Genomic DNA, 25,200 nt, shown 5'->3' on the forward strand with positions numbered 1-25,200 from the left:
TCTGTGTGTCTCATAGAGAGCAAGCTGGGGTATGTGAAAAAGACACATTCCTAATACAAGAAAATTATATATGGCCAATAAAGTGATCTGATCTTATCTACAGTATAACTGACTTTATGTTTCTGGCCAGGGCTGAAAACACACCAGACCGCAGCTCTGGAGGACCAGAGGTCCCCTCCTGCTCAGCTACAAAATTATTCATCCAGAATATTACAAAAGGAAGCACAGTGCCCAGAGCCCAGGGCTCTGCGCTATAGAAGAAAGGGAGAGTCTCCAAATAGGTATTTATGCAGCTTTCACCTCTACAAACGAACTACAAAATAAACCGAAGCACAAGGCAGCTTGAGAGAGGGCCATTAAACCCATTCATATTCCAGTAAGTAGTTTAAAATATAAGCCTCAGCAAGGAGCATTATGAGCTCTGGGCTTAACAGAAATGGGCTCTGGCCTAGAATGCCCTGTGTGAATTGCTACCCATACCTTACGGTAGATGTGCACCCATTTATTTTCAATAGTCCAAACTGGAATCGTGGTGAGAAATAATGTGCCTGTGTTACTGTTGGAGAAATATTACGCGTTTGCATTAACTAATCTAAAATCACCCCCTTTCTTCAGTATCTGTGTCGTGTCGGGCAGATGTCAGAGAGATTTCTTTTTGACAGCTGCGTGTGAAGCACAGGCATTCCATCCCAGAAAAAGCACAGGCATAACGAAAGCTAATTTAACTCACTAACATAAATCATCAATATAACATAAATCCAATTTTTAGATATATATGAAGCTCATTCAGAAGAAATGGTACTGGGTTCCAGTGAAAGAAAATGTTTTGCTGCTAATGGATATTGAAGTCATGTGCCTATTAGCTTGCCCAACAACATGAGAGACTGAAACTGCAAATTCAAGTTACTGTGCTTGGGAAAAGCACACAAAATGAGATCATGTTCCAGTTTCTTGCTTTGTTTTTTCCTGTGCCATCGCCTCTGCTTTCCTGTGTTGAGGAGAGAAGCCTGGGGGAAGCCAGTAGTGATGTCTGGGGAGCAGAGGGAGCAGGCCTGGGGGCCCGGAGGGTCACCTGTCTGCCTGCGTGGAGAGGGTGCACACAGCCTTGGCAGCGCTGGGCCCGCTCAGCAGGCTGCCCCCCCTCAGCTCGAACACCTTGCCCCTGCTGTTCTCCTTCAGTAGCTCCTGGATGGAGGGGGGCTGGATGACGGGGTGGCCCAGGGGGAGCTCCTGCTCGGGGCTGTGGTCTGCGCCGAGCTCCAGGCCCAGGTCCACGGCCTGCTGGGCCTGCGTGATGGCCAGGGGTGGCTGGCAGGCGCCGTCGCTGAAGTGGCTGTGCTCCAGGGAGCTCACGTACTCGCACACTCTGGGGGAGAAACACAGGGCCTCGTCACGCACAACGACCGAGCCTGGCGTTCGTAGAGAGGAGCCCCCTGTCTGTCCCTCCAGAAGCACCACCTGAATTCTTTTCGTCTTAACTGGAACCCGCTGCCCTGACTAGTACTGCACCACTGCAGAGGTGATGGCTGCAGCTTTCTGCCCCTGCTGGGGCTCGATGCCGGTCACTCCCGGGTTTAGAGCCACACAGCTCCCCTCCCAAGACAACGGCAAACTCTCCGGAGCCAAAAGACTGGCTCTTCCACCGCGGGAGAAACCTGCAGCGCCCAGGGTTCGAGGGGGCGGGGTCACTTCTGTGACTTGCTCACACCCCTGAGTCGTTACCCACCGTCCTGTCTTTTATGTTAACACCTACGCTAGACGTAACTGATGCTTCAAAGTTTTGAGAATTTGGGCGAAACGCTGCGACCGTAACTGAAATGTAGATCTTCCGGATGAAGCAAACTGATTTTTTTAAGTGCTGTTTTACTGAAGGAAGCGGACCGGGCCAATTAGCGTTCGAGATCGGAAGCTGAAGTGGAGCCACGGGTTGGTACAGCCTTGCGACCCGGCGGCGGTGCTGCTGTTGCACTGCTGCGCTGTGAGGCCCGGCCCGGCCCAGTCCCGCGGGCGGGACAGGGACAGGAGGTACCTGAAGACGTGAGGCCAGCAGTCCGGGTTGTGGCTGCCCATCTCCAGCCCCACATTGAGGATGGCGTCCATGCAGAGGACGTGAGCCGTGTGCAGCCGGATCCCTGGCGCCCGTCCCATCTGCTCCAGCTTCTGCTCCACCTTCTGCTTCACTGTGTGGAGCCAGAGCCAGACACAGGCCAGTCAGCACTCTCCAGCCCTTCGCGAGCACGCGCACTACACACCTGAGAAACGCACTAGGGGGCTCGTTTCTCACTCGCAGAGTCACGCATGGATCCATGGATAGAAAATCCGACTCTGGCCTGGGGTCATTACTCCTTGAGGGAATTTCTAAACAGACACCTGCTCTGTTGCACGGGACACCTCAGGAATAGCTGAAAGGTGGGATAACATCATCAAGAATACCTACTGGGCCATAAGTGGGAGTGTAATGGTCACTCAAACACCCACTCATGGCAGTAATATAGGGTGGCCATGGCTGAACCTGGACTATAAAGCCCTCTGCAATGCAGTTGTAATTAGGGGCATTGTGGGAAATAATATCTCCTCCCAGTGTTCTCCAGAAGTGGCCGTTTTCATCAAAGTTTAACTCATCTCAAACCTTCACTGGACTGCGCTGTGACTCCTTGCATCCCCACACACTTTATTGGACTCACCTAATCCTCAGCAACACTCCATCACACAACTTCTGGTCCGTGGTCTGTAATGTGCTGCATCCCCCCAGATCAAGACTACATCCCAACAAATCAGGCTAACTGGGACAGAGATGGGAAAAATAAGCCGCGGTTCCCTTCATTGTCGCTTTGTCAGCCCGGGACAATACCTTGTGCTATTGTGTCTCCGGATTCGGGAATCTCCCGCTCCTCCTTCTCCTCCTGGACGCAGGAGGCGGCTGCCATCTGGGCCAGAGCGGAGGCACAGTTTGCAGCCACTCCTGCGGGCAACAGAGGGAGGGAGGGTTACGTCAGAGACGGCTCGTGGACATGGGACCTCTCCAGCCAACACAGCCCACAGTGCAACACAACCGGAGAATCGCTTTGCACCCTCCTCTTCCAGCAGGTTTAAAGGGCAGAGCTGGGCCTGGTCAGTCTTGGGACGGGAGACCTCTAAGGAAATCCAGATTGCTGCTGCAAGTGTTGCTGGTGGACCAGTAGGGGGCGATCTTCCCCCTAAATCAGAATTTTGCCAGCAGCCATATCACCCTGCAACTCACAACTGGCAGCCCACTGAAGCTCAGCGCGTGTGAGCCTGGTCAGTACCTGGATGGGAGACCTCCTGGGAAAAACTAAGGTTGCTGCCAGAAGAGATGTTAGTTGGGCCAGTAGGGGGCGCTCACCCTGCGGTCTGTGGGGGTCCTAATGCCCCAGTATAGTGACGAGGCCACTATACTGTAAAAATTGCGCCGTCGTTCAGATGAGACATAGAACCGAGGTCCTGACTCTCTGTGGTCACTAAGAATCCCAGGATGTTTCTTGAAAGGAGTAGGGGTGTAACACCGGCGTCCTGGCCAAATTTCCCATTGGCCCTGACCAATCATGACCTCCTAATAATCCCCATCTCTGTACTGGCTTCATCACTCTGCTCTCCTCCCCACTGATAGCAGGTGTGCGGTGAGTGTTGTGGTGCACTATGGCTGCCGTCACATCATCCAGGTGGGGCTGCACACTGGTGGGAGGGGAGTCCCCATTACCTGTAAAGCACTCTGAGTGGAGTGCCCAGAAAAGCGCTATATAAGTGTAAGCAAGTATTAATTATTATTATTATTTATTTCCACACCAGTGCCTCAGTGTGTGACCCCACCTTGCTGTAGAGAGTGCCACCCTTTGGATGAGATGTTGAACTGAGCTCCAAACTACTTGGTCTCTGAAAAGTTTTCCCTTAATTCAAACGGTAAAGTAATCTCTTCTGCACCTGATGTGCCAGGTAATGGGACAGCTGGTGCAGAGTGGATGTCATGCATCACTCTGATGGGGCTGTACTTCAAGTGCTTTGGGATCATTGTAAAGTATGTAAAGTACTAAGTGGTAGGTAAAGTGGTATGTAAAGTGCAAACAAACAGTTTATTTAAGGAGAGCTTTGTTTATCTAACAGCACTCCTTTTAACCAGACGAGAGTTTCTGCCTGATGCCCATGATCCCCAGTTACTATGAGAGAGATGGGATTTTAAAGTTGCCCTGCAACTGAACTAAATTAATGCATATCTGCAGAGCTAAACCTTTACTAAATTGACAATGCTACTTAATTAATGCTTGGGGTCTAACAGCACAATAATCCTCCTTTGTAAAATAAAATATCTGGAGGTTAGAATCAAAGGAAATTTGAAAAAAAAACACTCAAGATGCTTTTTATTTTTTTAAAATCATCTGAATCTATCGCACTGCCAGGCCCTGTAGAGTAATTTTGCAGTAACATCAATTTAGCAAAGTTTAGTTTAGTGCTCAATTTTACACAGTTAACTTGAATTTCAGGGAAACTTTAAAATCCTGTAGCGCCTAAGAGAATCCAGGGGCTATAGGACCTATCACACTACCCAGAACAAAATCTCAGTTAGTTTAACAGAACTGAAGACTGAAGACTGAAGACTATAGCGTGTGGCTCTACAACTGTAAAACTCCCATGTGCTCAGTGACTGTGTTCTACAGGTCCAGGAAAGGAGGGAGATGCAATTCAACAGCAAATGGTGAAGAGGAACTGCTCCACCTACTGGTTGTAATAAACCAGTGCAGGGAGACAAACACAGCGGACAGATTTTGTTACCCCTGAAGAAGTGTCAGGCAACAGGTAAACCCTCTGTACATCTTCATTTAGACAACTGGTCTGGGGTCTGGGGATAACTGGGAAAATACATGTTCATTTATACATTAATACTTTTTTCCCCCAGTACGGACCAGGTATAAATGATTCATTTTAATGTTTGTGTTTTAAAGACCTCTGCACGAGCTCCTTTGTCATGTGCCAGTAGCTTTCAGTAGATAAGACTGATCACTCATCTGTTTTGTCCAGTCAATTACAACATGAAGATCTTACAAAGACCTGTCTTGACAAATTAATTTGGCAGAATATTACATCTATTTTCAGCGGAGCATAAATATTTAATCACATCATTAGAGTACTATGACAAGATGGCTTCTCAGATTTTTATCAGTGCAGAGAACTTCTAAATTAGGTGAAAACCCAAGCAGTTTTAACTTTTAGTGGGAATTTTCGTGCTCATGAAAGGTGAGTGATATCACACTGGCTCCTCTCAGATTTCTACAGCAGGAAATATCCCAGCCTCCTGCATCACAAGGCTGCAGATCAGAGGTTTTTTTTTTCCCAAAGTTAACTCGCAATTTCTGACCTTTAGAAAACTCCAGATAAAAAAACTGGACAGAATATTTTAGGAGAGTGGTGCAGTGGAGGTGGTGATCATGGTACACCCTGAGATGGACTGGTCTGTCTCATCCTGAGTGTACTCTCACTCTCCACCCTGTGCCTGCTGGGTTCAGCTGTATCTCCCAGTGACTCCCTATGGACCGAGTCAAAAACACGCCGATGGAAGACCCTGTGTTCAGAACCGCATGGTGCTTTAAACATGTCTTACAAGTGCAAAGGCAGAAATGTTCCATCCTTTGCCTTAATAAGGGCTTAGAAGGCAAAGAATGTTTTTTTTTCCACAGGAGTGTCCACAGCTCAAAACAGATCCCTTGCTGCCTCCAGAAGATGTTCACTCACTCTGCCTGCAGGGACACAGAAGCGAACACCCCCCTGCGCCCCACAGGCTCTGCCGGCCCGGACCGTCACCCACTGCAGGGGGGTATTCGCAGCTGCCCCTGCCCCGTTACCTAGGGCACAGCTGAGTCCCGCCGCCTTCCTCAGGCCATCCAGACTCAGGCAGATGGTGTCCCTCTCCTTCTGGTTCTGCTCTTTCACCCCCTCGGCACCCAGGATGAAGGCCAGGCCCTTGGAGCTGCCAGCCATGCGGCCCGTGAGGGGGGTGGACAGGGTGTCAATCAGGTTCTTCCAGCAGCCAATCAGGATGTAGCGTGCAAAGACCACGCCTACAAGAAGAAGGATGAGGTCAAGCGCAGGTCTGTGCTACAGCCCTTCCCAGAAGGGTATTTTGCTCTCTATGAGAAAAACAATTCCTACGAGCCACATTTAAAATACCGAATTACACCCGGTACACATGAAACCGAGACATGAAACAAGGGATTCCTCATTACAAGGGTACCAGATAAAAAAAAACATTTATAAGAAGGTGCTTTGTCCCCTCTGCAATAAAACAGCTCAATGAATGTGTGTAAATGTAGTCCCCCCCGACTGCTAGTTTATTTATCCATTTATTTATGTAGCACATACTGTTGTTGTGATTTCATGTACGATATGTGATTTTATGTGACTTTTATGTTTTGCTTGCGAGTTTGGCTTCTCCCATAAAAGTACAAAAGCCAAATTTCCACAGTAGTGGACAAAAAAGTATCCATCAGAAAACTGACAACTGCCATGGACTTTTAGGACTTGTGATGCAGGGGTGTCCAGTCCTGGTCCTGGAGGGCCAGTGTGTCTGCAGTTCCCAGTCCAATGTGGCTCTTAAATGTCAGTTAACTGGCTTAACTGCACAAGCAGCCCGTCAGCTTCTCCCAGACCTTCCAGTGCCGATGCAGACAGTGAGTGTCCCTCCAGGAACAGAACTGGACCCCAGAAAACAGAAGATGCGCCTACATGCGGTTTATATTGTAAAAATGAAACAATTCTCTGTGAACCTTCGCGTTTTGTAAGTGCTTGGCTCTTAACACTGAATAAAAAGGCCGGGCAGCACCATGAATACAGAACGAGGTAAAGAGGGCTGGCTGCTATGGCAACAGAGTGGCTCAACTGCATTCGGTTATTTTTACGAGCTGTCTTTTCCGGGGAGGGGGGAGTTAAAAGGTGTGTTTCAGCTCTCGTTCTGCACGAGGAGAGCGGGTGATTTGCGGTGTCGGCTGCCTGAAGAGCGAGTACCTGCCAGGACAGTGTTGTCTGTGCTCCTGTCGCAGGAGAGGGGCGACTGCAGGGAGGCCTTGCGGATCAGCTGCCCGCCCACAGCGCTGCTGCCCAGGCCGTCCATGTCTGCAGATGGACAACAAGATATCCGCACTCAGGAGTGCGAGATACGCCGAGCTCAGATCCTCGCCTTGTCCTGCTTTGTCAGCCCATGAGCGACCCTGCAACACTTCACCATGACCCCTGGAGAGACACCGCCCACACTGGCACAGCTGCTGGTTATCCTGCGCCTGGTTTTGTGCTCACGGTGCTTTCCTGCCTCCCCCTGTTTTCTGCAGGGGTTTTTAAGCATTACCTGCCTTTCAATTAGCCATAAACTAAGATGTAAAGAAAGAGAAAGGAAGCAAGTTGTCTTATGGCAAATAGCAAGAACTGGAGGCCCTTCTTTACTCAAAGGGTGGTGAGAGACTGGAACAAGTGACCCAGCCATGTGGCTGAAGCCGTTCATTCCATAAACAGTCAATTAACAACCAACTACCAAATAGGCTACATGGGCTGAATGACCACTTTCATTGACTTGCAGTTGTTCTTGTGGTTTTCATGCTCTGAGAAGCAGCTGGAAACAGCCGATCTGCTCACCCCTGTGTTTCTGAGGGTGTGAGGCTCCCGCAGGGCGCGGTGCAGGCGCCTGCCTCTTTAGCCTACCTGTCAGCATGGTGATGAGGGGGAGGGAGTGCTCCTCCGGTGTGCCCCAGTAGCCCGCCTCCCCCAGCAGGTTCCTATCCAGGACCTGGCAGTACAGCTCCTCGATCCAGGCTTGGGACAGGACCACCAGCACCCCACTGCTCTGGATCTGCCGCACAAACTCCTTCTGCAGGGGAAAAAGCAGCACGACAGCCGGTCTTTAGCGCAGCACGACGGAGACCTGCTGCACCAGAGCCTGCTGGGAAGAGGAAAACCCCACCTCCAACAGGCCTTGTCTTTGTCATCTGGCGCTGGACAAGACAGATGCCTGGAGCTACACAGTAAAGCATACGCAGCAGCGAATTAACTTTATTAGACGTCACTGTCACTGCCCTGGCCGATGTCTAGACTGAAAGGGAGGACAGGTTTGGGGTACTGTAATGAGGAACAGGCAGGGGAAATCAAGAGATACAGGAATAGAGGACATCTTCCTCCATCTGCATTTCAATCTCAGTGGCTCTCTGACCATGTGCAATGAAACCGATATGCTCATAAATCACCAAGGAGTCTGCAGGGTTAGTCTAGCAAGGCTGTAGTACCACATGATAACACCTGGATAAGAGGCCTTGAAAAATGTCACACTGCTTGAATGATTACGACACACTCATACTGCACCAAGTCTGCCGAAACTGTACTTTTCTTAAGGACAAGACTGAACCTTTCTTACTCTACACTTGCCATGTTTCACAGCGAACAGGGCTGGCTGATTCCCTGCGCCGCTGGCTGTAGGAGTATTCTCATTTTACTCTCATGCTGTTTAAAGTCCCCAGGTAATCGACCTTCGTAGAAAGCAAGCACTCAGCTCCACCCCCAGTGTGATGAGCCGTGTGGTATTTTATATTACACAGAAGCGGACAACTAACTGTAGGCTGCTTTAGAATGAGTAATGAATAATTTATAATAATGATTGCAATAAAATTGTATGCAAAACCGTTTTTGAGTGTTATGGATTCTGGATGAGAGACAGAAACAGTTTCCTGAGGCGGATGCGTGTTTCAAATGTTTGATTGGCAAAGTTTTAAATAAAGAAATATATCTCTAGTTGTGCAAGAGAAGAGTCTGCAGCTCCACAGCACCGCAGCTCCACAGTTTTTCTCACGCGATAAAGATACTCTTGACATCACAGGAGCTTGGCCAGTGAGCTGCGTTCATGTAATTGTTATTCCTCCTCTGTTATTCAAATTTCCAGACCTTCAAGGTACAGCACACTGAGAGCATCCACACTTTTGTTGCCCATTTTCTGAAATGTGCTGTACTTAAAGAAGCACAATTCCCAGAAGACAACTGAGATGCAAAGAGGCTTTCTTCCACTTATTCATGCACAGTGTTACAATTTCTTGGAGCTACGAGAAGCCAATTCCCTAACAGAAAGCGGTGAGGTGTGCTCCAGCCCACTGCGACCGCAGGGAGAAAAGTGTGTTTGCTCACCAGGCTGACAAACACAGGAGCTGGCTTCCTCCTGTAGTAGTCGCAGCAGGAGAGCTTGAGGTTGAGCAGCAGAGCATAGTAAGACACCAGGTACAGACCATCTGCGTTCATTAGGGCCTGACAGCTCAGATTCTCACTGCCTTCGAACCCGGGAGAGTGAATCCCACCTGCGCCAGCCAGAGGACATCAGGAAAAAAAGCATGAAGTCACTGTCAAATCATACTGCATGTGGTCAAGTGCTGGTTAAAGTGAAGACAACAGATTCCTAATTTATGGCTGGCAGTAAAGCTTATTTAAAAAATAAGTTAGTTTCCCCTAACGTCAAACTAACTATTGGTCAAATCTACCGTTGGGTAGCGGCTTTTTTAAAAGGCAAGCAGGAATGGAGGGCACGAAGCAAAAGAGAAAAAAAATCTAGATTCTGCGATATTCTGGATTCCTTATTAAAGTCCTTGGAAGCTTACAACAATCTAAGGTTCATATCAGATCTTATTCAGCAAAACTGTGGTATTGATGACCAAAAAAAAGCAAAAAGATAAGTAAAAAAAGTCCCCGATATGAAATCCTAGCCAGTCACTATCAGCAGAATTGTTGATAATCATGCAAACAATGTAAAAATCTTCAGCTGTTTTAATATTTGACTTGCTGTAATTTCCTGCAAACCTGCCCTTAGTACACAACACTCTCCCACTTCTACAGCGCTAATGACTCTTGAAAGCACCAGTTAGCAAGAGCGTTTAGTCTGATCTGTGGTGTCAGCTGTTCCTCTTGACAGGTCAGGTAAACTGGACGTGCAAAGAAACATCTGCTGTTTCTGACATTTGCCAAGCAGCAGCGGGGCACTTGGCAGTTACTGGTGATGAACATTAACCTCATGCTTTTTGAGGGCATTTAGACACTCCTGACAGATGCTCGCTTTTCAGCTACACAGCAGTGAGGGCAGTGTCTTCAGTGGACATAGCTGTCTCCTCGCAAACACACACAGCTCCTGTTGCAATACAACCACTGAATATGAAAAAAATCACCTTCAATCACCTTCTTCCAACAGGAAAAAGAGTTAACATATGATAAACAGGACTAGCGCATCATCACATTTCTGTATTCCACATGAAATCTGGTCAAAAGTCTGACAGAGTGATCATCAAAGCTTCTGAACTGAACTGATGCTATTTCATGTAAACAAGATCCCAAGTTCCTAGCTTTTGTTTCCAACTCTGTCATCTCTTGTTACATTTGCACCAGCTTGGATGAAAGACAAATTGCTAAGAAATCAGAAAAAAAGTAGTATCGTATCATAATGTAAACTAAAGTTACTTCCAACAACTGGGGAGTAGGTCCTGCACTTGACCCAGTAGAATTTTGAACGTTTACCCTGCTTAGAGCATCGACCTTCGACCTTCAACCTACTGTAACCAATCGGACCGATCGGAACCAGGGCTGCAGTGTCTTTGCCCAGCTAGAGCCAGGACTACCTGAACAGCAGCGTGTGCCTGCGTCAATGCCAGGCATACTGCGCGCTGACAGCGCTGGGCTGCAGGCTCCTGGCTAGCTCGGTTCAGGAAGGAGACTCGGGAGACCGCTTCAGAGAACATGTTTCTCATTTCACCTCCAATGGGCACGATCACACTGATCTCTCCGTCTGCATTCTCAAAGATGGGTTTCTCAACTCCTATTGCAGAAAGACATCCAAAACCAAAATTATCCTGAAACTAGGATCACACCTTCCCCCTTCTCTTGGCGACAGACTTGTTTCCTTCTAATCCTCTCTATTCTTTTGCAGGTTTTTGACTTCACACCTCTCTTCACCTCTCTCTCAACTTCACACCACCTGAGTGCCCACTCTGCCTCCCTCCTGCTCCCGCCTCCTCTCCACTCCCGGCTCTTGTTCTCCCCTGCTTTATCAGCTGCTGACTTTCCTCTCTCTCACACCTGAAGAAGGCTCCACAGCCAAAACGTTGTGTGTCTTTTCTTCTCTTTTCAGTGTGGATGTAATGCAAACTAAAGTTACTCCCAACAGTGGGGAGCAGGTCCTTGACCCAGAAGAATTTTGGATGTTTACCCTACTGTTTACCCTAGCCTAAGACATTTCATTGCCAGCAACTACTGCTGCATGCTGCATTGTTGTGCATTTGATACATAAACTTTGATCTGATTTGATTTACTGTGCTTAGAGCATCGACCTTCGACATTCAACCTTCAACCTACTGTAACCCGTGAGACTGATCTGAACTGGGGCAGCTGTGTCTTCGCCCCTCTGGAGCCGCAACGACCTGAACAGCAGTATACACCTGCATCAACGCTAGCTTGGAGACTGTACTTCTCCACTGCAGTCTGCTCCTGCTCTTCTACAGTGCGCTGTAAACTGGGCGACAAGCCATGTCAACGCCTCTTACCCGCCTGCAGGCCGGAGCAGAAGGTGGAGGAGAAGTTCTGCAGGGACAGGTCCACCTCCTCGGTGGTCTGCAGGCCCAGCAGGCGGGGCAGCAGGCCGGCCAGTGACTGCACGAAGAGCCTGGCGCTCTGTTGGTCCGCCTCCTGGTTCTTGAGCAGTTTCAAGGACAGGGCCGCCGTGCGGAGGGAGCGGTGGCCCGGGCAGTCCTTGGGCGTCTGCTCCTCATCCGCCAGGGAGCAGTTGTCGGAGCCCATGTCGGACACGTCGGAGCGCCCCGAGTCCTTCTCGGCCGCCATGGAGTACTGGTCGCAGGAGTCGAACTCGGTCCTGGACAGGTCCTGCTCGTCCACGCTGAAGTTGCTCTCGCTGTAGCGGGAGCCGTGCGAGCGAGTCCGGCACTCCACCGACAGGAAGTTGGTGATGTCGGGGTAGGCCAGGGCATGGCTGCGCTGGATGACGTCCGGCTGCTCGCCGCCCTCCAGCTCGGCCCCCCGGCCGCGGGCCTCCCCGCGCTCCGGCGCGCCGGTGGGGGATGGCAGCCGGGGCTCGTCGGCGCTCTCCTCGGGGGTGGTCTGCCCCAGGTCCCCCTCCAGCGTGGTCTGGCCGGTGTCCGTGGTGACGCTGATGCTGATGTCGGGGCTGCGCTCGCTGCCGGGCTCCCAGGGCGTGTGCTCGGAGGACAGCACCCGCCGCTGCCAGCGGAAGTCGGCCTCGTTGATCTCCACGGACTCGCGCGCGGACTCCGGCCCCTCCTTCAGCTCGTCCAGCCGCTGCAGCAGCAGCCGGGCCTGCTCGGGCCGCAGCCCCCGGCCCTGGCTGAGCTGCTCCAGCGCCCCCAGCAGGGCGCAGACGCAGGACACCGCCGAGAAGCAGGCCTCGATGCCCCCCTTCACGCAGGCCTCCGTCATCCCATCCATCACCCTGCGGAGCAGACCGGCGACACTCAGCGGCTGGGATCAAAGAGCGCTCTCGGGGGGGCTACTGCTCAAGGCGCCATGGGCTTCCCCAGCACGTCGTCTCAGTGCCCACTGCGCGAGCTCTCTACCCCAACGCTCAGTTCTGAACGATGAGTTATTGTCAGCGATTTCAAAAGCACTGGGACACTGACTGCAAGGCTAAGGACACCCAGGCACTTTCTGCTCGTTTGCGTTTCTCCAAATCATTCGAGTTGCAGACAAAAAGTAAGATCGGATAAAGAAATAAGCCGGTAAACTAAGACTCAGGACAATGTAAGAAGCAAAAGCTACTATTAAATTCAAGTGACAATGACTTTTTCGCACACGATCGAAGCTGTTGGGAGTGTGAGCCTTGAGGCTTTAAAAAAAAAAAATTAGAAAACATGTAGCCGACACGTAAAAACAAAAGTGCACAGTCAGATTTATACCCTCACTGGTTTGTCCAAGCTTTTTGTGGTCTTGTACACAAATGCAAGGCAGGCTCGTGTAATGGCACTGAAACCCCAGCCATCGTTTACAAGTCCACAAGTCCACACACTGGAGGCAGTCAACAAGGGTCAGCTGACTCACAGCTTCAGGAGGTCCAGGTGCGATTTCCTCTTGGAAAAGGACCGCTTCCGGGATTCTGACTCCGAGACGGGCGGTCCTGCTAGGTCAAAGAGGCGCTGTGAGCTGCCCAGAATCTGCTCGCAGGCGACACCACCACCCAAGGGAGCAAAAGAAAGAACCATGAAATTGGTAAAACAGCCTTCAGCAATCCCCTCAAACCACATCGCCTTTCTCCAGGTCCTTGCGGCCGGGACGACAATTCCAGCTTTCTTTTATTTCAAGGTTCCCATCCTGTTTCTAGGAGGTCAGAGAGTCGATACAAACAAAGTGGGGTTATAAATCTAGACAAGTTTCCACCTGTTGCTACGTCCCACTTCTGAAAGCGTCCCTGTCCTGAGAGCTGGAATGGACAGCATAACACTCAACATCCCTTCTGCTCTATTCACAATTTCCACCTTCCCACCCCTTTGGGAAAACCGGCTACCATTAACTGAATGTCAGGAAATCCATTTTCTGCTTTCAAAGCAGCCCTCTGATATTCTTACTGGGTGCAACGAACTGGCTCAAAGCAACAGCCCCAGGACCAGCACAGAGCCCAAGTGGGGTCGGCTCTAGCTGGATCCTGCACGCTGTGCGGACAGCCTCCAGAAAAGACAAGATAAACTTCACTGTCCCCCAGGGGAAAATCTTCACAGACACACAGTGCGCCTGTACATCTGAAAACATCACATCACGTAATCAGTTTCTACTGGCTCGACTGGGTTTACCCTTCCCATTTATTTGTATTGATTGCCTCAATAGATGAGGGAACAATGAATATTTGTACTGATTTGATCTCCATTTGGGCAACCTAAAAAGTTTGCCAGAGGGAAGAGGCTGGTAATTCAGAATTCGGAAATCTGAAAATCTTTTTTTTTCCAGCAGTCTAATCGCAGATTGTTCAATGATTGCCCAGTGCCGCCCAGGTGACTACCCTTACACAGTTCATTATTTTATAAAGGCAAAAAAAAAAATAGAACACGAAATATTTCTCTTAAAAAGATTCCCTATGATTAATTAAAGATACATTGCCCAACTGCTGCTGCACCAGACGATGTCGAGAAGGGCCCAGTGGAGTCCCGGCGGCGTTACCTCCTTCATGATCCTGATGGCCTCCACTCGGTGCTGCGGCGGGGGGTACAGCAGGATGCGGTGGTACAGCGACTGCAGCACTGGCTTCATGGACTCCACGCAGCCCACCAGGCGCACCAGCTCCGCCGCCATGTAGTAGATGGTCCGCGCCACGGGGCCAATCAGGGCCGGCGGGCTGGAGGAGCAGCCCGAGCCCCGCCCCTGGTCGGAGACCCCCGCCGACGGGGGGTCCGTCTCCTGGGTGACCCCGCCGTGGGCCGACGTGATGGTCTTGTCGTTCATGGGGTTCCCCAGGATCACAATCAGCGCTGGGCAGAGCTGCTTCCTAATCAAAGGGTTTGGGGGAAAGGCAGGCCTTCAGTCGAGTCGCTACAAGGCCATGTTCGTTTGCAGTAGGGGTGGCCCCCATCCCAGCAGACAAGCCAGTAAAAGCTCTGGGCTCTCTTAGAGCTGACTGAGTGGCTTTTTTTCAGCAAAGGGAAGGAAAAGCACAGGAGCACAAGCATTTCTGGCAGCGTTTGCATACTCTGGTCACAGAGCTCTCTGGGTTTTCTCGCAAATTATCTGCTGAACTGGCAAATATTAGGGCCTTTGGTCACTGATAATTAAAGAGTACCCACAGAACTGTCTGTCTTCCAACGGACAATGAAATGTCTAATACTCACAGAATCCTTACAAAGTTTCAGATTGCTGAAAGGTTTGGCTCTGTCGCCATAAAGAGGAAATAAAAGGCTCAGGCCTGAGCATGCCCTTACCACACCAGGTCAGTGAAGCCCCTGTGGACGTGCATGCTCAGGGGACAGCTGCTCAGCATGGAGAGGATGCACTCCAGGTAGAGGAGCTGCAGCTGCTGGTTCTCACTGTGGAAATGAGAAGAAATAGTTTCTAATTAGGGGTGTTGCTCCTGTGTCCTGGCCAAATTTCCCCCTGGCCTTTACCAATCAAGGCCTCCTAATAATCCCCATCTATGCCGCTGCATCATTCAGGTGGGGCTGCACATTGGTGGTGGCAGTGGGATTCCCCATTACCCGTAAAGCTCTTTGAGTGGAGTGTCCAGAAAGGTGCTGTATAAGTGTAAGGACATTAATATTAGAAGTAGTTGTGGTAGTGGGGAGCAGTCTATGCTAGTGACTAATTCAGACAAGATCATTTACCCCACATGTGCAAAGAAAATGTCAAAGGATTAAATATTCCAAGTAGTTTGGGATACATTTATAGGAGGGTTATTGTAGTTGAACAAATCTGAGATACTGTGTAAAAACAAAATGCACAAAAAATGGATTGTGTAGCACAAACACACCCTCCATAGGCACAGAAACTCAACAGGAAACTCTGGTGAACACAGCTATCGCCTTTTTTGGAGCAACGCTTGTGCACAGTACTCACTTAATGATTCCTTGCAGCTTCTCGCAGAAGACAGTGAGGACGGTCACAACGTCTTCACACAGAGACTCGGTCGTAGGGGAAATGTCTAGAGACATGAGAGCATTTCCGTGAGAAGTGAATCAAGAGGCTAACAAAAACAATGACTCAAGACAACATCCTGAAAGCTCCTCTCTTTTCTCCTTCAGAAAAGCAGATGCCTGCAATGCAAGTGACACAGTGTCAGGCTATATACTGTACACCAACCCTGCCCCACGGGCCATGATCTCTCCTGTTCCCTGTTTCCACGCCCGGACACATGACTGCAGCAATATGACGAGGACGATGTCGTGTTCGGGACATACCTCTGTGCTGAGAGAATGGCATCAGCTCTTCCTCACCCTCTGACGCCTGAAGGGTCACAATCAGAGAAGAGAAGGTTAAACTGCTCCCGCTGACCAACGCTAGTGAACAGCTCTCTACTGACACACACCATGTCATTCTAAGGTGGAATTAAACCTGCAAGCATTCGCTATCAACTCCAGTAGCTGTGGCAGCAGCTATTCTCCAGGCAAAGATGAATATCAAGCTTGGTCCTTCCAGATTGCAACAGACCAAGAACGGCACACAAACTGACACCAGTATCGCATGTCTTTTATAAACTGGGAATGCTTAATACTTAATGTCAGTCAGTCATTTAGTGCTGGGTTTTAAAACATCACCAAACATTTGCCAGGACCAGTGCTGTGACAAAATTCTTTTATGGTTGCCGTTTTCTTGTTTAATCTACTTACATTATATATACTCCAAGTAAATCAGACATTTTATCCGATTATCACCATTTGAGCTTGCTTATATTAGCGGTATATAGCCAGGTTGTCCTTTAGCACTCAGCTGTGTTGTCACATCGCAACAAATTATAAAACTAAACATCTCTCTAAAAATTTTCCTTATGATTAATTAAAGATACTTTGCAAAAACCAGACAAAGCAGAGAACTACCCAGTCGAGTTTCAGTTAGGACTGGATTAGTTTATAAGGGAAAAGAAATGTTTCAGCCGTTCAGGACAACAAAGTACAGTACATTGCGCTCTGACAATAAGAGTACACAGCAGATTAACCTATACCGGGATTCCCTTAATTAAATAAAAATTCAGTAACTCTGTCTAGCTCACAAGTAAAACATGTTACAATTTATTCACCATCAGGGCAACATTACAGCAATAGAGAAATGACCATGCTGAGCACTGAGGCGTGAGCAGACCTGTCCTACACGTACACTTCTGCTCACGGCTGTGAACCTGTGAACCACTGCTCCCCCACCAGCAGGGGACTGGAGCCTATCCTTTAACATATGGATCTGGAATTGGAGAGCAGTGGTGATTCAAAGGCCTGACTCAGCCAACGTGAGGACCAGCGAGCGCCTGTGCGTGAGTTCACTTCTACAGACGGCAGTAATGAAGATTCCACACTCTGACCCTTTCACCTTTGGTAAGTATCAGAAAAGGTCACGTTTCGGGGTCCCCTGCACCTTGACGCAACCCTTTCATTGCCAGAACTCCGTACCTCCCAGCTCTCTCTGGCACAGGAAGCAAACTTACAGCTTGGAGGAAGCTAAGAAGCCATGTTAGAAACAGCTATTAAAAAGCCAATCATTTCTTCCTCCTCAAACTGCCAAGCGGAATACGTTCCATGTGCCGATTCGCGAGCCAGAGGTCTGCCTGCTGCCCGTTCTGGACGGGGGTTGTTTCAGGCGCAGGCCCGACCCGAGACGCCCGCTCGCTCGCTCACCGGGGAGTCCTGCCTCTGTCGCAGCTGCAGGGTCAGGTCGCTCAGCATCTGGCTGAGGGTGGCGCGCACGGCCGTGTTGATGCTGCGCTGGTGGCAGCTGGCCTTGTACGTCTCGATGCACACCTGGGGGACACACCAGGAGAGACCATCAGGGGCAAGAACACCTGGACCCCCCCCCCCCCACACCCCCCACCAGATACAGGAGAACCTGAGAGTTTCATTCTTTATCAGGGAAAAGAGATTCATTCCGCTCTCCCCCAGACAGGACACTCAGGGTGTTAGTGTGTGTGGTCTCAACATTTACATACCCGCAGAAACAACTCCACTCAACGTTGACTGAGGAATAAATAAACAGACTTCAATTAACAGGTCTCGGTTAGTGGTCTTAGTTAGAGTCTCAGATTAGATGAATTACCCTGGTTTCTTGAAGAGATAACCTTAAATATGCAAAACCTTTCACATTTGTACAAACTACTCATACTGTATCTATAAGAAGAGGCCTGTCACTGTGGCATCGCCCTGCTCAGATGTCCCCTTGTGGGGAAGTGGTTATGGGACAGCAAGGAAACACAACACAGCTGGAAGTGGGAATTTCAGCAGCTCAAACTGCACCAACGCAAACGGGAGCTGAGCTGAGGGCTTAAATCATTTCAGCCAGCCGTCCCAAGGGCTGCCATGAATACAGAACATCACAGAGGCAGAAATTATAAACATGCCGCTGACCAGGAAACCGCTGTATAAGATTCTTTGATAATCGGCTCCTAGCCAACAAATTCTACTAATTCTAAGCTTCAAGTGAGGTAGACGGGTTGAATGGTCTCCTCTAGTTTTTTCACCTTTCTTATGATCTTAAAACAGGAAAAAAAGCAACTGATTCCTTCTTCAATGCCTCTGTGTGAACAGAACAGCCCATCTAAAATCAGAACCAGGCCGTCAATATCTGTGCTTTTGCAAATATATTATTTTTACTGCACGCAGGGTCATTAGTACATGTAAGACTCTATTGATTTGTAACATATCCCTCTTAAGCCTCCTTCATAAATCACTTCATAGTATTTTGTCTAACAGTTCAAGCATGATGTCCCCTTCAGCTTCAAGTTTGATTCAAGACTCACAAACCTCAAATTTTCCATCTCCAAAAGGTACTATGAAGATCTTTATCGCTTCTAAAAGGGGTTTGAATCTCATCAGATAAGCCAGTAAAGGACTTTCTTCCCATTGACTGCATGCCAAATTTAACTTTTTAACAATATTTTTATTTATGATCTGTATTTACTGTATATTGCTCAATCAAACTCAAACAAATATTAGTGGCTAAGTAATGGAAGCCAGCCCAACTAGCAATCGGACCCGAGACGCCTACAGCTTTCACTAGGAATTTAAAGTGATGCAGAGGAGGAGAGCATTCAACTTCTATATCACCCTGATATTCAGTGCTGAATAACACTGTACTATACAAATACAACCCCAAACTTTCCCCAAACATAACATTTTAGTAATTGGAATTATCCTAATGTACATGCATTCACGTATTCGCAGTGGTAAAGAATATCCGTGAGGACCTGCCTAAATAGGGATTTTTTTTCTATTGTCTGTCTATTTTTCCTCTCTTTAGGTGGGTATAAACGGGGTGTGCAAACACAGATGTGCCTTTTTGTTGTCACGGCCACAGGTGCCATGGAGACCACATGAAGTGGCGCCGGGAACAGAGCACCTTGGAATTTGTTTTATTAATACGGACTGATCTGAAAGGGCGGATTAGCCTGCTGGAGTGACTCTACGCTGCTCCCTACGTCAGCCCTGTCCACAGCCCACGCAGCCTGAGTCACACACTGCTAGACCGTGGAGCAGCAGGGTCCAGGGGTTAACACCTGGACACATCAGCACCAGTGACGCAGGATCTGGGCAGCAGACACTTTCCCGAGCTCCTGCATCCGTGGGGATCCAGGAGAGAGAGAGCAGCCACACGAAGCTGCAGGGCAAGAGCAGGTGCTCAGGAGTACCAGAGGTGCTGGGTAAACACCGACCTCACACGGGCCGTTAGCAACAGAGACAACAAACCGCTGAGGCACATTTCTCACCTCAGATTGCCTAGTCCAGCTTTGGACATATCCCTGTAACATGAAAAAACGAGGGTCCCCCCCATATATCTCTGGGGCGGAGCGGTGGCTCTGTGGCTCAGGATCTGCGCCTGCGGCTGGAAGGTTGCCAGTTCAAATCCTGCGGCCAGCAGAGGAATCCTACGCCGTTGGGCAACTGAGCAAGGCCCTTAACCCCAACTGCTCCAGGGGTGCCATATAAATGGCTGACCCTGCGCTCTGACTCCAAGCTTCTCTCTCCCTGTCTGTGTGTCTCATGGAGAGCAAGTTGGGGTATGTGAAAAGATGAATTCCTAATGTATATGGCTAATAAAATGATCTTATCTTATCTATATATGCAACTATATAGAGAAATGGAGGGTGGGGGGAGGGCAGGTTGTAGCCATTTGATCGAGCTAAAAGGAACGTGGCCAGTTTACATGAGAGAATCGCACAATATCAGAGGAAGCCTAAAGTGAGCGTCCTGCTGTGGTGTAGAAAAAAATCAAGATCTGTTTCTGGACGTGCTAAAAGCCTCTGGAATAACGGCATGTAAAACAACACCCTCTTACTTATGAGGAACATACTGGCAGGCTGCTGCAGCAAAACAACATCTTAGAAGATGTTTTGTCTTATTAGACATGCAGGGTGTCACAACAGCGCCGAAATGAAATCCATCAGGATAATAAAAGGTCTCGTTATCCTGTCCATGTGGTAATGGATAACGAGAATCTGCTCATGGATAATAATAACTCTGAAAGCAAAGAGGGAGCTCCTGTATATCCTGGGAAAATAATGAAGTAGAAAAGGGACCTAGCCTAATTATTATATCATTCAGTTCCGCCTCATTCAGTCCCAAACAATAGATCATCATAAATCCTTTAAGTGTTAATCAGCTTAGAAGGTCATTGTTTAACTTGGGTTTTTTTCAGGTGGCTTGTCCTGAACATTTTCCCCTATGATAACACATACCTCTGAAGATATTAAAGATATGACATATGATGTTGAAGAATACAGTAGAATTCTATTGTATTATGAAGATATTAAGTTGTCTCAGAACTCAATGCACCTTTGCACCACACACTTTTTGCATGGACTACCACGTGTTTTTCACTACCACATATTCATCGCTCTCTCCAGCTGCTTATTATTAATCATCTATTGTTATCATTTATTATGTTTGCAATGTACTGTCTACATTGTGTGGTGATGTCCCGAGAGATCGGCGCGATTCAGAATTCCAATGTACATGTACAGTACATATGACAATAAACTCCTCTACTACTACTCCACTGTTAATAACTAATATTAATCTTCTAGAGAGTTCAGATGTATGAGTATCGCATACATTTGAAATATATCCAAGATGATTAGAACATAAACACTATCAGAAAAACAACAGGGATAATCTCTCCAATCTGCTCTGCTAAAGTCTGTGAAACTGCACGTCTGTGATTTAGGTGATATATTGCTCCCTAAAATGCTTAAATAATCTTGGAAAAACCGCCCAAGCATTCCAAAGTTATGCTGTGAGGAAGACCAGGGGCAGGCCTTATAGTAAGGTATTCATTGTTTTGCATTTTTCACTTCTTAATATTCTGTGCTCTACTGTGCAAGATTATTTCATGAGAGCATTTAAATGTTACACGGAAAAAATATCTTAAACCAAATTCATTATAAATGAGATGGATTCATGACTGAAATGGGCATCAGCTGAATAATTCAAAGACAGCATAAAACTGGTGGCAGTGGCAGCTGACATTTTCAGGAAAAGGCCCAACTGTTTTTTTTTACACAGAGAAGGCAAATTTCAAACTGTGTCCCCAGAGTGTCAGACTGCTATTTAAAGGGGCAAGCTCATAATGAGAGTGCTGCAAAAACTACCACAGTACAGGCTGGGAATGACGACCAGCTCCCAGGAACTTTTCACCTCACGGGGAATTAATACAGACTCGTGAACAACAGCAAAAGAGTTGAGATTTAAAAAAAAATGCATTGTACCTTAAAGGTCCTACTGCCTTACTGCAGAAAAATAAGTATAATTACGTAATATGTTGTTTTTCTATTTTGTTTTGTCTGTGAAAAATACTATGCTTCGATGTTCAGTTCAGAATTGTCATGACGGATGCAAGTATGCCCTTCTTCAGCACTGCAGTGGTGAATGCCACCACTGGGGGGCAGCAGAGGAAGGCTTCTCTGAGCTGGGCCGCACTGAGCAAGTGACCACTCAAGAGCAAGGTCCATTCGAAGCCTGTGTCCCACAATACAAGTTCTCAAAAACATGACCTAGGGCAAATAAATTGACGATAATATTTTTATCCCAAGTCTGACTAAGCTCTTAAAATAAGGCCCTTTGGTGAGACTCCCTTTAGCCTGTGCATTACCATAGACTTTGCACCTGACCTGTATTCACTTGCCTTTATGGGATACATGCCACCAATATGCCTTTGATCAAGCCTGTTTCACCAGCGTTAAAATGGCTGCCAATCACAGTCCTTACACTACCATTCCTGAAGGGACAATTTTATATCTGTCTATAAAGACACAGGCATTTATATAAAGGCAGAAATTGTTATTTTTTGACTCAAACCATGGCTGCCCTGAGCATCAATAAAAATATGATTTATACAGAACGCGTTCTTCAGTGGAGGAAGGAATTCACACTCTTTCTCAGCCTGGCATTTTCCCCATGAGCAATAATCTAGAGCAAGAAGCACAAGGAATCTGCACTATCCTAATTCCCAAATCCTGTCCACGATCACTGCATACAACAGAGCCATCCCATAACTTTCCCCCTGCCTCAGTTTCATTCCTCCAAGCTCTTCCATTAGGGAAGAAGCTCAGGCAGTTTTTAACCACAACAATTAACATAAACATGCCTTGATCGTCTCAGGATTTACCCTCCCCGAGGACTCAGCCCAGGTTAATGAAAGAGCTCTCTGACAGTGCACTTGAAAGGCTGGAATCTTTGCTCGTGTTCTTTATAATAATCCGGGCTGCTCCTCGAAGGACACTGTCATGTCCGTTTCCTTTCCTCCCAGGTGAATGGACGATCTTGACTGCAGCCCTCAATATTTTGAGGAATTTTAAGTTCATTACTAAAGACGCACCTGCTCCTGAGCCTGTCAATGTGTCTGTTGTCTCAATCAAAACACCAAGGAAAACAATAATATCAATATTACTCATTTAAAAAGAACAGATGGAAATGGCACAAGGAACAGGAAGCAGTCATGACACCAGCACCTGTCAATCAGGAAAGGTACAGAGGAGAATACAGCTGGTGGGTCTACTCTCAGCTCTGGCAGCTGCAACTCATCCCTCGTTTCACAAACTGACCGGAGAAAAATCGAACAAACAGCAAAGAAGCAGCTGGGAGAAAAATTGGGTTCACAATAAGTAAAGACATTAAGAAAATCAAAAGCAATATGATATTTCAGAGCGACACAAACTCCAGCACAATTTCTTTTAACCTGGAGAGTGCGAAGGGTCTTATTTGAAGTTCTCCCCATTAACGACAACTAGCTTTCGGCTGAAACAAGCACTGCAATCTGCTGGGAGTACTTTTTAAGTTTTCTCCACTCACCCACCCCAGTTCTACTGAACATCTGGAAGCTGGATATCCAAGGACGTGTGATATTAGAAGGGTTCTTGCTAAAGACATTCCACACCACTCTGTGCGTCAGGCAAGAAGCATTCAGATTCCACACAACTGTCCCTTCAACGCCATCTCATGACAGACTCACCTCTGCGATTCTCAGTATGGAGTCCCCATTGATCTCAAAGGTGGAGGAATACGTTATGCACAGCAGGACCTGTAGGAATAATGACAGCCAGGAGGTCAGATGATAAGCAGATGATGTTGTGAGCCCTGCCTGTGTGGGTTTGGGAAGTAACAGGTAAAAAAAACCCTAAAGACTGCTTCCTAATCTTAATTCAGCATCTTGCTTGCTATGCCTACAGAAAATTTCAAAAGCTTCTTCTGTGCTACTGTTTTCAGGCTCAGGGTTGTACAGAATGCCTCATGAACAGAACAGGCTGTGCTGCTGGAAAAAAAAACAAGAGCGGTACAGCCTGATTTTAACAAGTACATGTCACAAGCAATGCTGATGAGAGTTTTCACAGCTTCGTCAACACGCTAATTTACAGTCAGCGCAAGGATAAACTTCAAGGCTCCTGTCAACACTGATAGTATTACTATTAATATAGAAACAAAATCAGAGGAGTGGTCTGCTGTGCACCATGTTCTCTGAAACTCCAGTTTCTATCACTGTCAGTGCAAGTGCTACTTTAGGTCTCAGTATACTACATGCAGAGGCTAAAAAAACTACCCCATTTTGTCCAGTAAATTCTTCACTTTCTGGCTTATTAGCACTTTTGGAAGGTGGTTTGTAGCCATATACTGCAAAAACTGGTTTGCTCTTGTGGCAGACTCGCTCCAGGGAAGGGTTGGAAAAGCTAGTTAAAAATTTCATTTTACAGCTTCTGGAAATGACTTTCCAGTCACAAGGAGCTTTGCAAAATATCTGTTAAGCAACAGATGAATTTCGTAGGACATACCTTTTAAGAGGGCAGAAAAAAAAGGGTTCAACAGAGTCTGGTACGCGTTTCAGACAACCAAGGCTCCAATAATATCAAAGCTTAGCCAGCGTGCAAAAGGCACGTGCAAAACAAGTTATAGCAAAAAAAGAGGCTTCAAAGCTTGCCCATCTGTCATCGTAGTTAGAGAAATGTACAGAAATGTGTGTCCTGTACATGTGTCACAATGACACTTGATGTAAGCATTACTTGAGCAGAAAGGGTGCCACCCTACTGGGCGGACATGACTGGCTGGCATGAAGTCTCAGGGCAATGGCATGGTGCCCAGTGCTCACAACAACTGTGCCACTGGCTGAACCATCTATAACTCAACGATTGAGCAGGCTGGAGTCTGGCTGTCACAGGGCTTGGAGACAGTCCAGAGCTCTTCCATTATTCACTAAGGGCAGCAATGCATTGAAGAGTCCTGGCAGAACAGGATAACGCAACACTGAATGCCAGGCTGCAACAATGTAACTGCTTAACATTTTATAATATTAGGGACAAACTGTTAACTAGTTTTATTAATTAAAGGGAATGGACATCAGCCAGGAGTGTGGATGCTCCAGAATGAAGTCTGCTGCCCATTTTCTAAACAATACTCTCCAACATTTGAAAGAAGGAGACCGAGCAAGAGACAGTAGGCCAGTGTAAGTTCTGAAAAGATGAACAGATTTCATTTGATACACACAAATTAGTTCTGTTGTACTGGATTTACATACTGTGCAGCTTAACACAGAAAGCTGTTAAAACTAATTTTACAATGGAACAAACAGCTTTGAAAGTCTGTAATCAGCAGTAATTTTTTGGAAACTAACTTTGTGTGGTAAAGTCCAAGGTAAGTAGAAAAGACGGGAAGTACCCAGTGCACTCTGCCAGCATGACAATCCGTTTTACAAAGCATGCACAGCGAGGGAAATGAGGACTGATGGCACCTACATTGGCAGTGTTTCAAACCGTGTGCCGGTGGCACCAAGTCAATTATCACTTAAGGCCCGTCAGCGAGTCGTCACTAATTGTCTATGTTTCCATGACACCACAACGTTAAAATGTTTCAGAAACTGCAAGAAACTCCTGAAAAAAAACCCAACTTCCTCCACTGTAAATCAATGGATTCTCTCATGCAGTACACTTCTAAGGAGTTAAACTATTCTAGCAAGGGAAGGGACTTAGCAAGGTGCAAACTGAACGGAGAGTAGTTT

General features: G+C 47.6%; 1 protein-coding gene across 1 annotated transcript in view; it reads right to left on the minus strand.

Annotated features, from left to right (window-relative positions):
• arfgef3 (ARFGEF family member 3) overlaps positions 1-25,200 on the minus strand; it is a 61,189-nt gene that overhangs the window by 24,355 nt on the left and 11,634 nt on the right. The window contains exons 5-19 of the mRNA XM_088934352.1: positions 23,167-23,235; positions 17,346-17,468; positions 15,921-15,966; positions 15,580-15,664; positions 14,949-15,053; positions 14,194-14,518; positions 13,084-13,196; positions 11,559-12,478; positions 9,166-9,332; positions 7,699-7,864; positions 7,012-7,119; positions 5,853-6,068; positions 2,852-2,962; positions 2,030-2,180; positions 1,073-1,366 (exon numbers count right to left, since the gene is read on the minus strand). Coding sequence (XP_088790478.1) covers positions 1,073-1,366; positions 2,030-2,180; positions 2,852-2,962; positions 5,853-6,068; positions 7,012-7,119; positions 7,699-7,864; positions 9,166-9,332; positions 11,559-12,478; positions 13,084-13,196; positions 14,194-14,518; positions 14,949-15,053; positions 15,580-15,664; positions 15,921-15,966; positions 17,346-17,468; positions 23,167-23,235 — 2,999 coding nt within the window. The remainder of the gene's footprint in view (positions 1-1,072; positions 1,367-2,029; positions 2,181-2,851; positions 2,963-5,852; positions 6,069-7,011; positions 7,120-7,698; positions 7,865-9,165; positions 9,333-11,558; positions 12,479-13,083; positions 13,197-14,193; positions 14,519-14,948; positions 15,054-15,579; positions 15,665-15,920; positions 15,967-17,345; positions 17,469-23,166; positions 23,236-25,200) is intronic.

Source organism: Atractosteus spatula, chromosome 15 (assembly GCF_055471065.1).
Source record: "Atractosteus spatula isolate fAtrSpa1 chromosome 15, fAtrSpa1.hap1, whole genome shotgun sequence".
NCBI lineage: Eukaryota > Metazoa > Chordata > Actinopteri > Semionotiformes > Lepisosteidae > Atractosteus > Atractosteus spatula.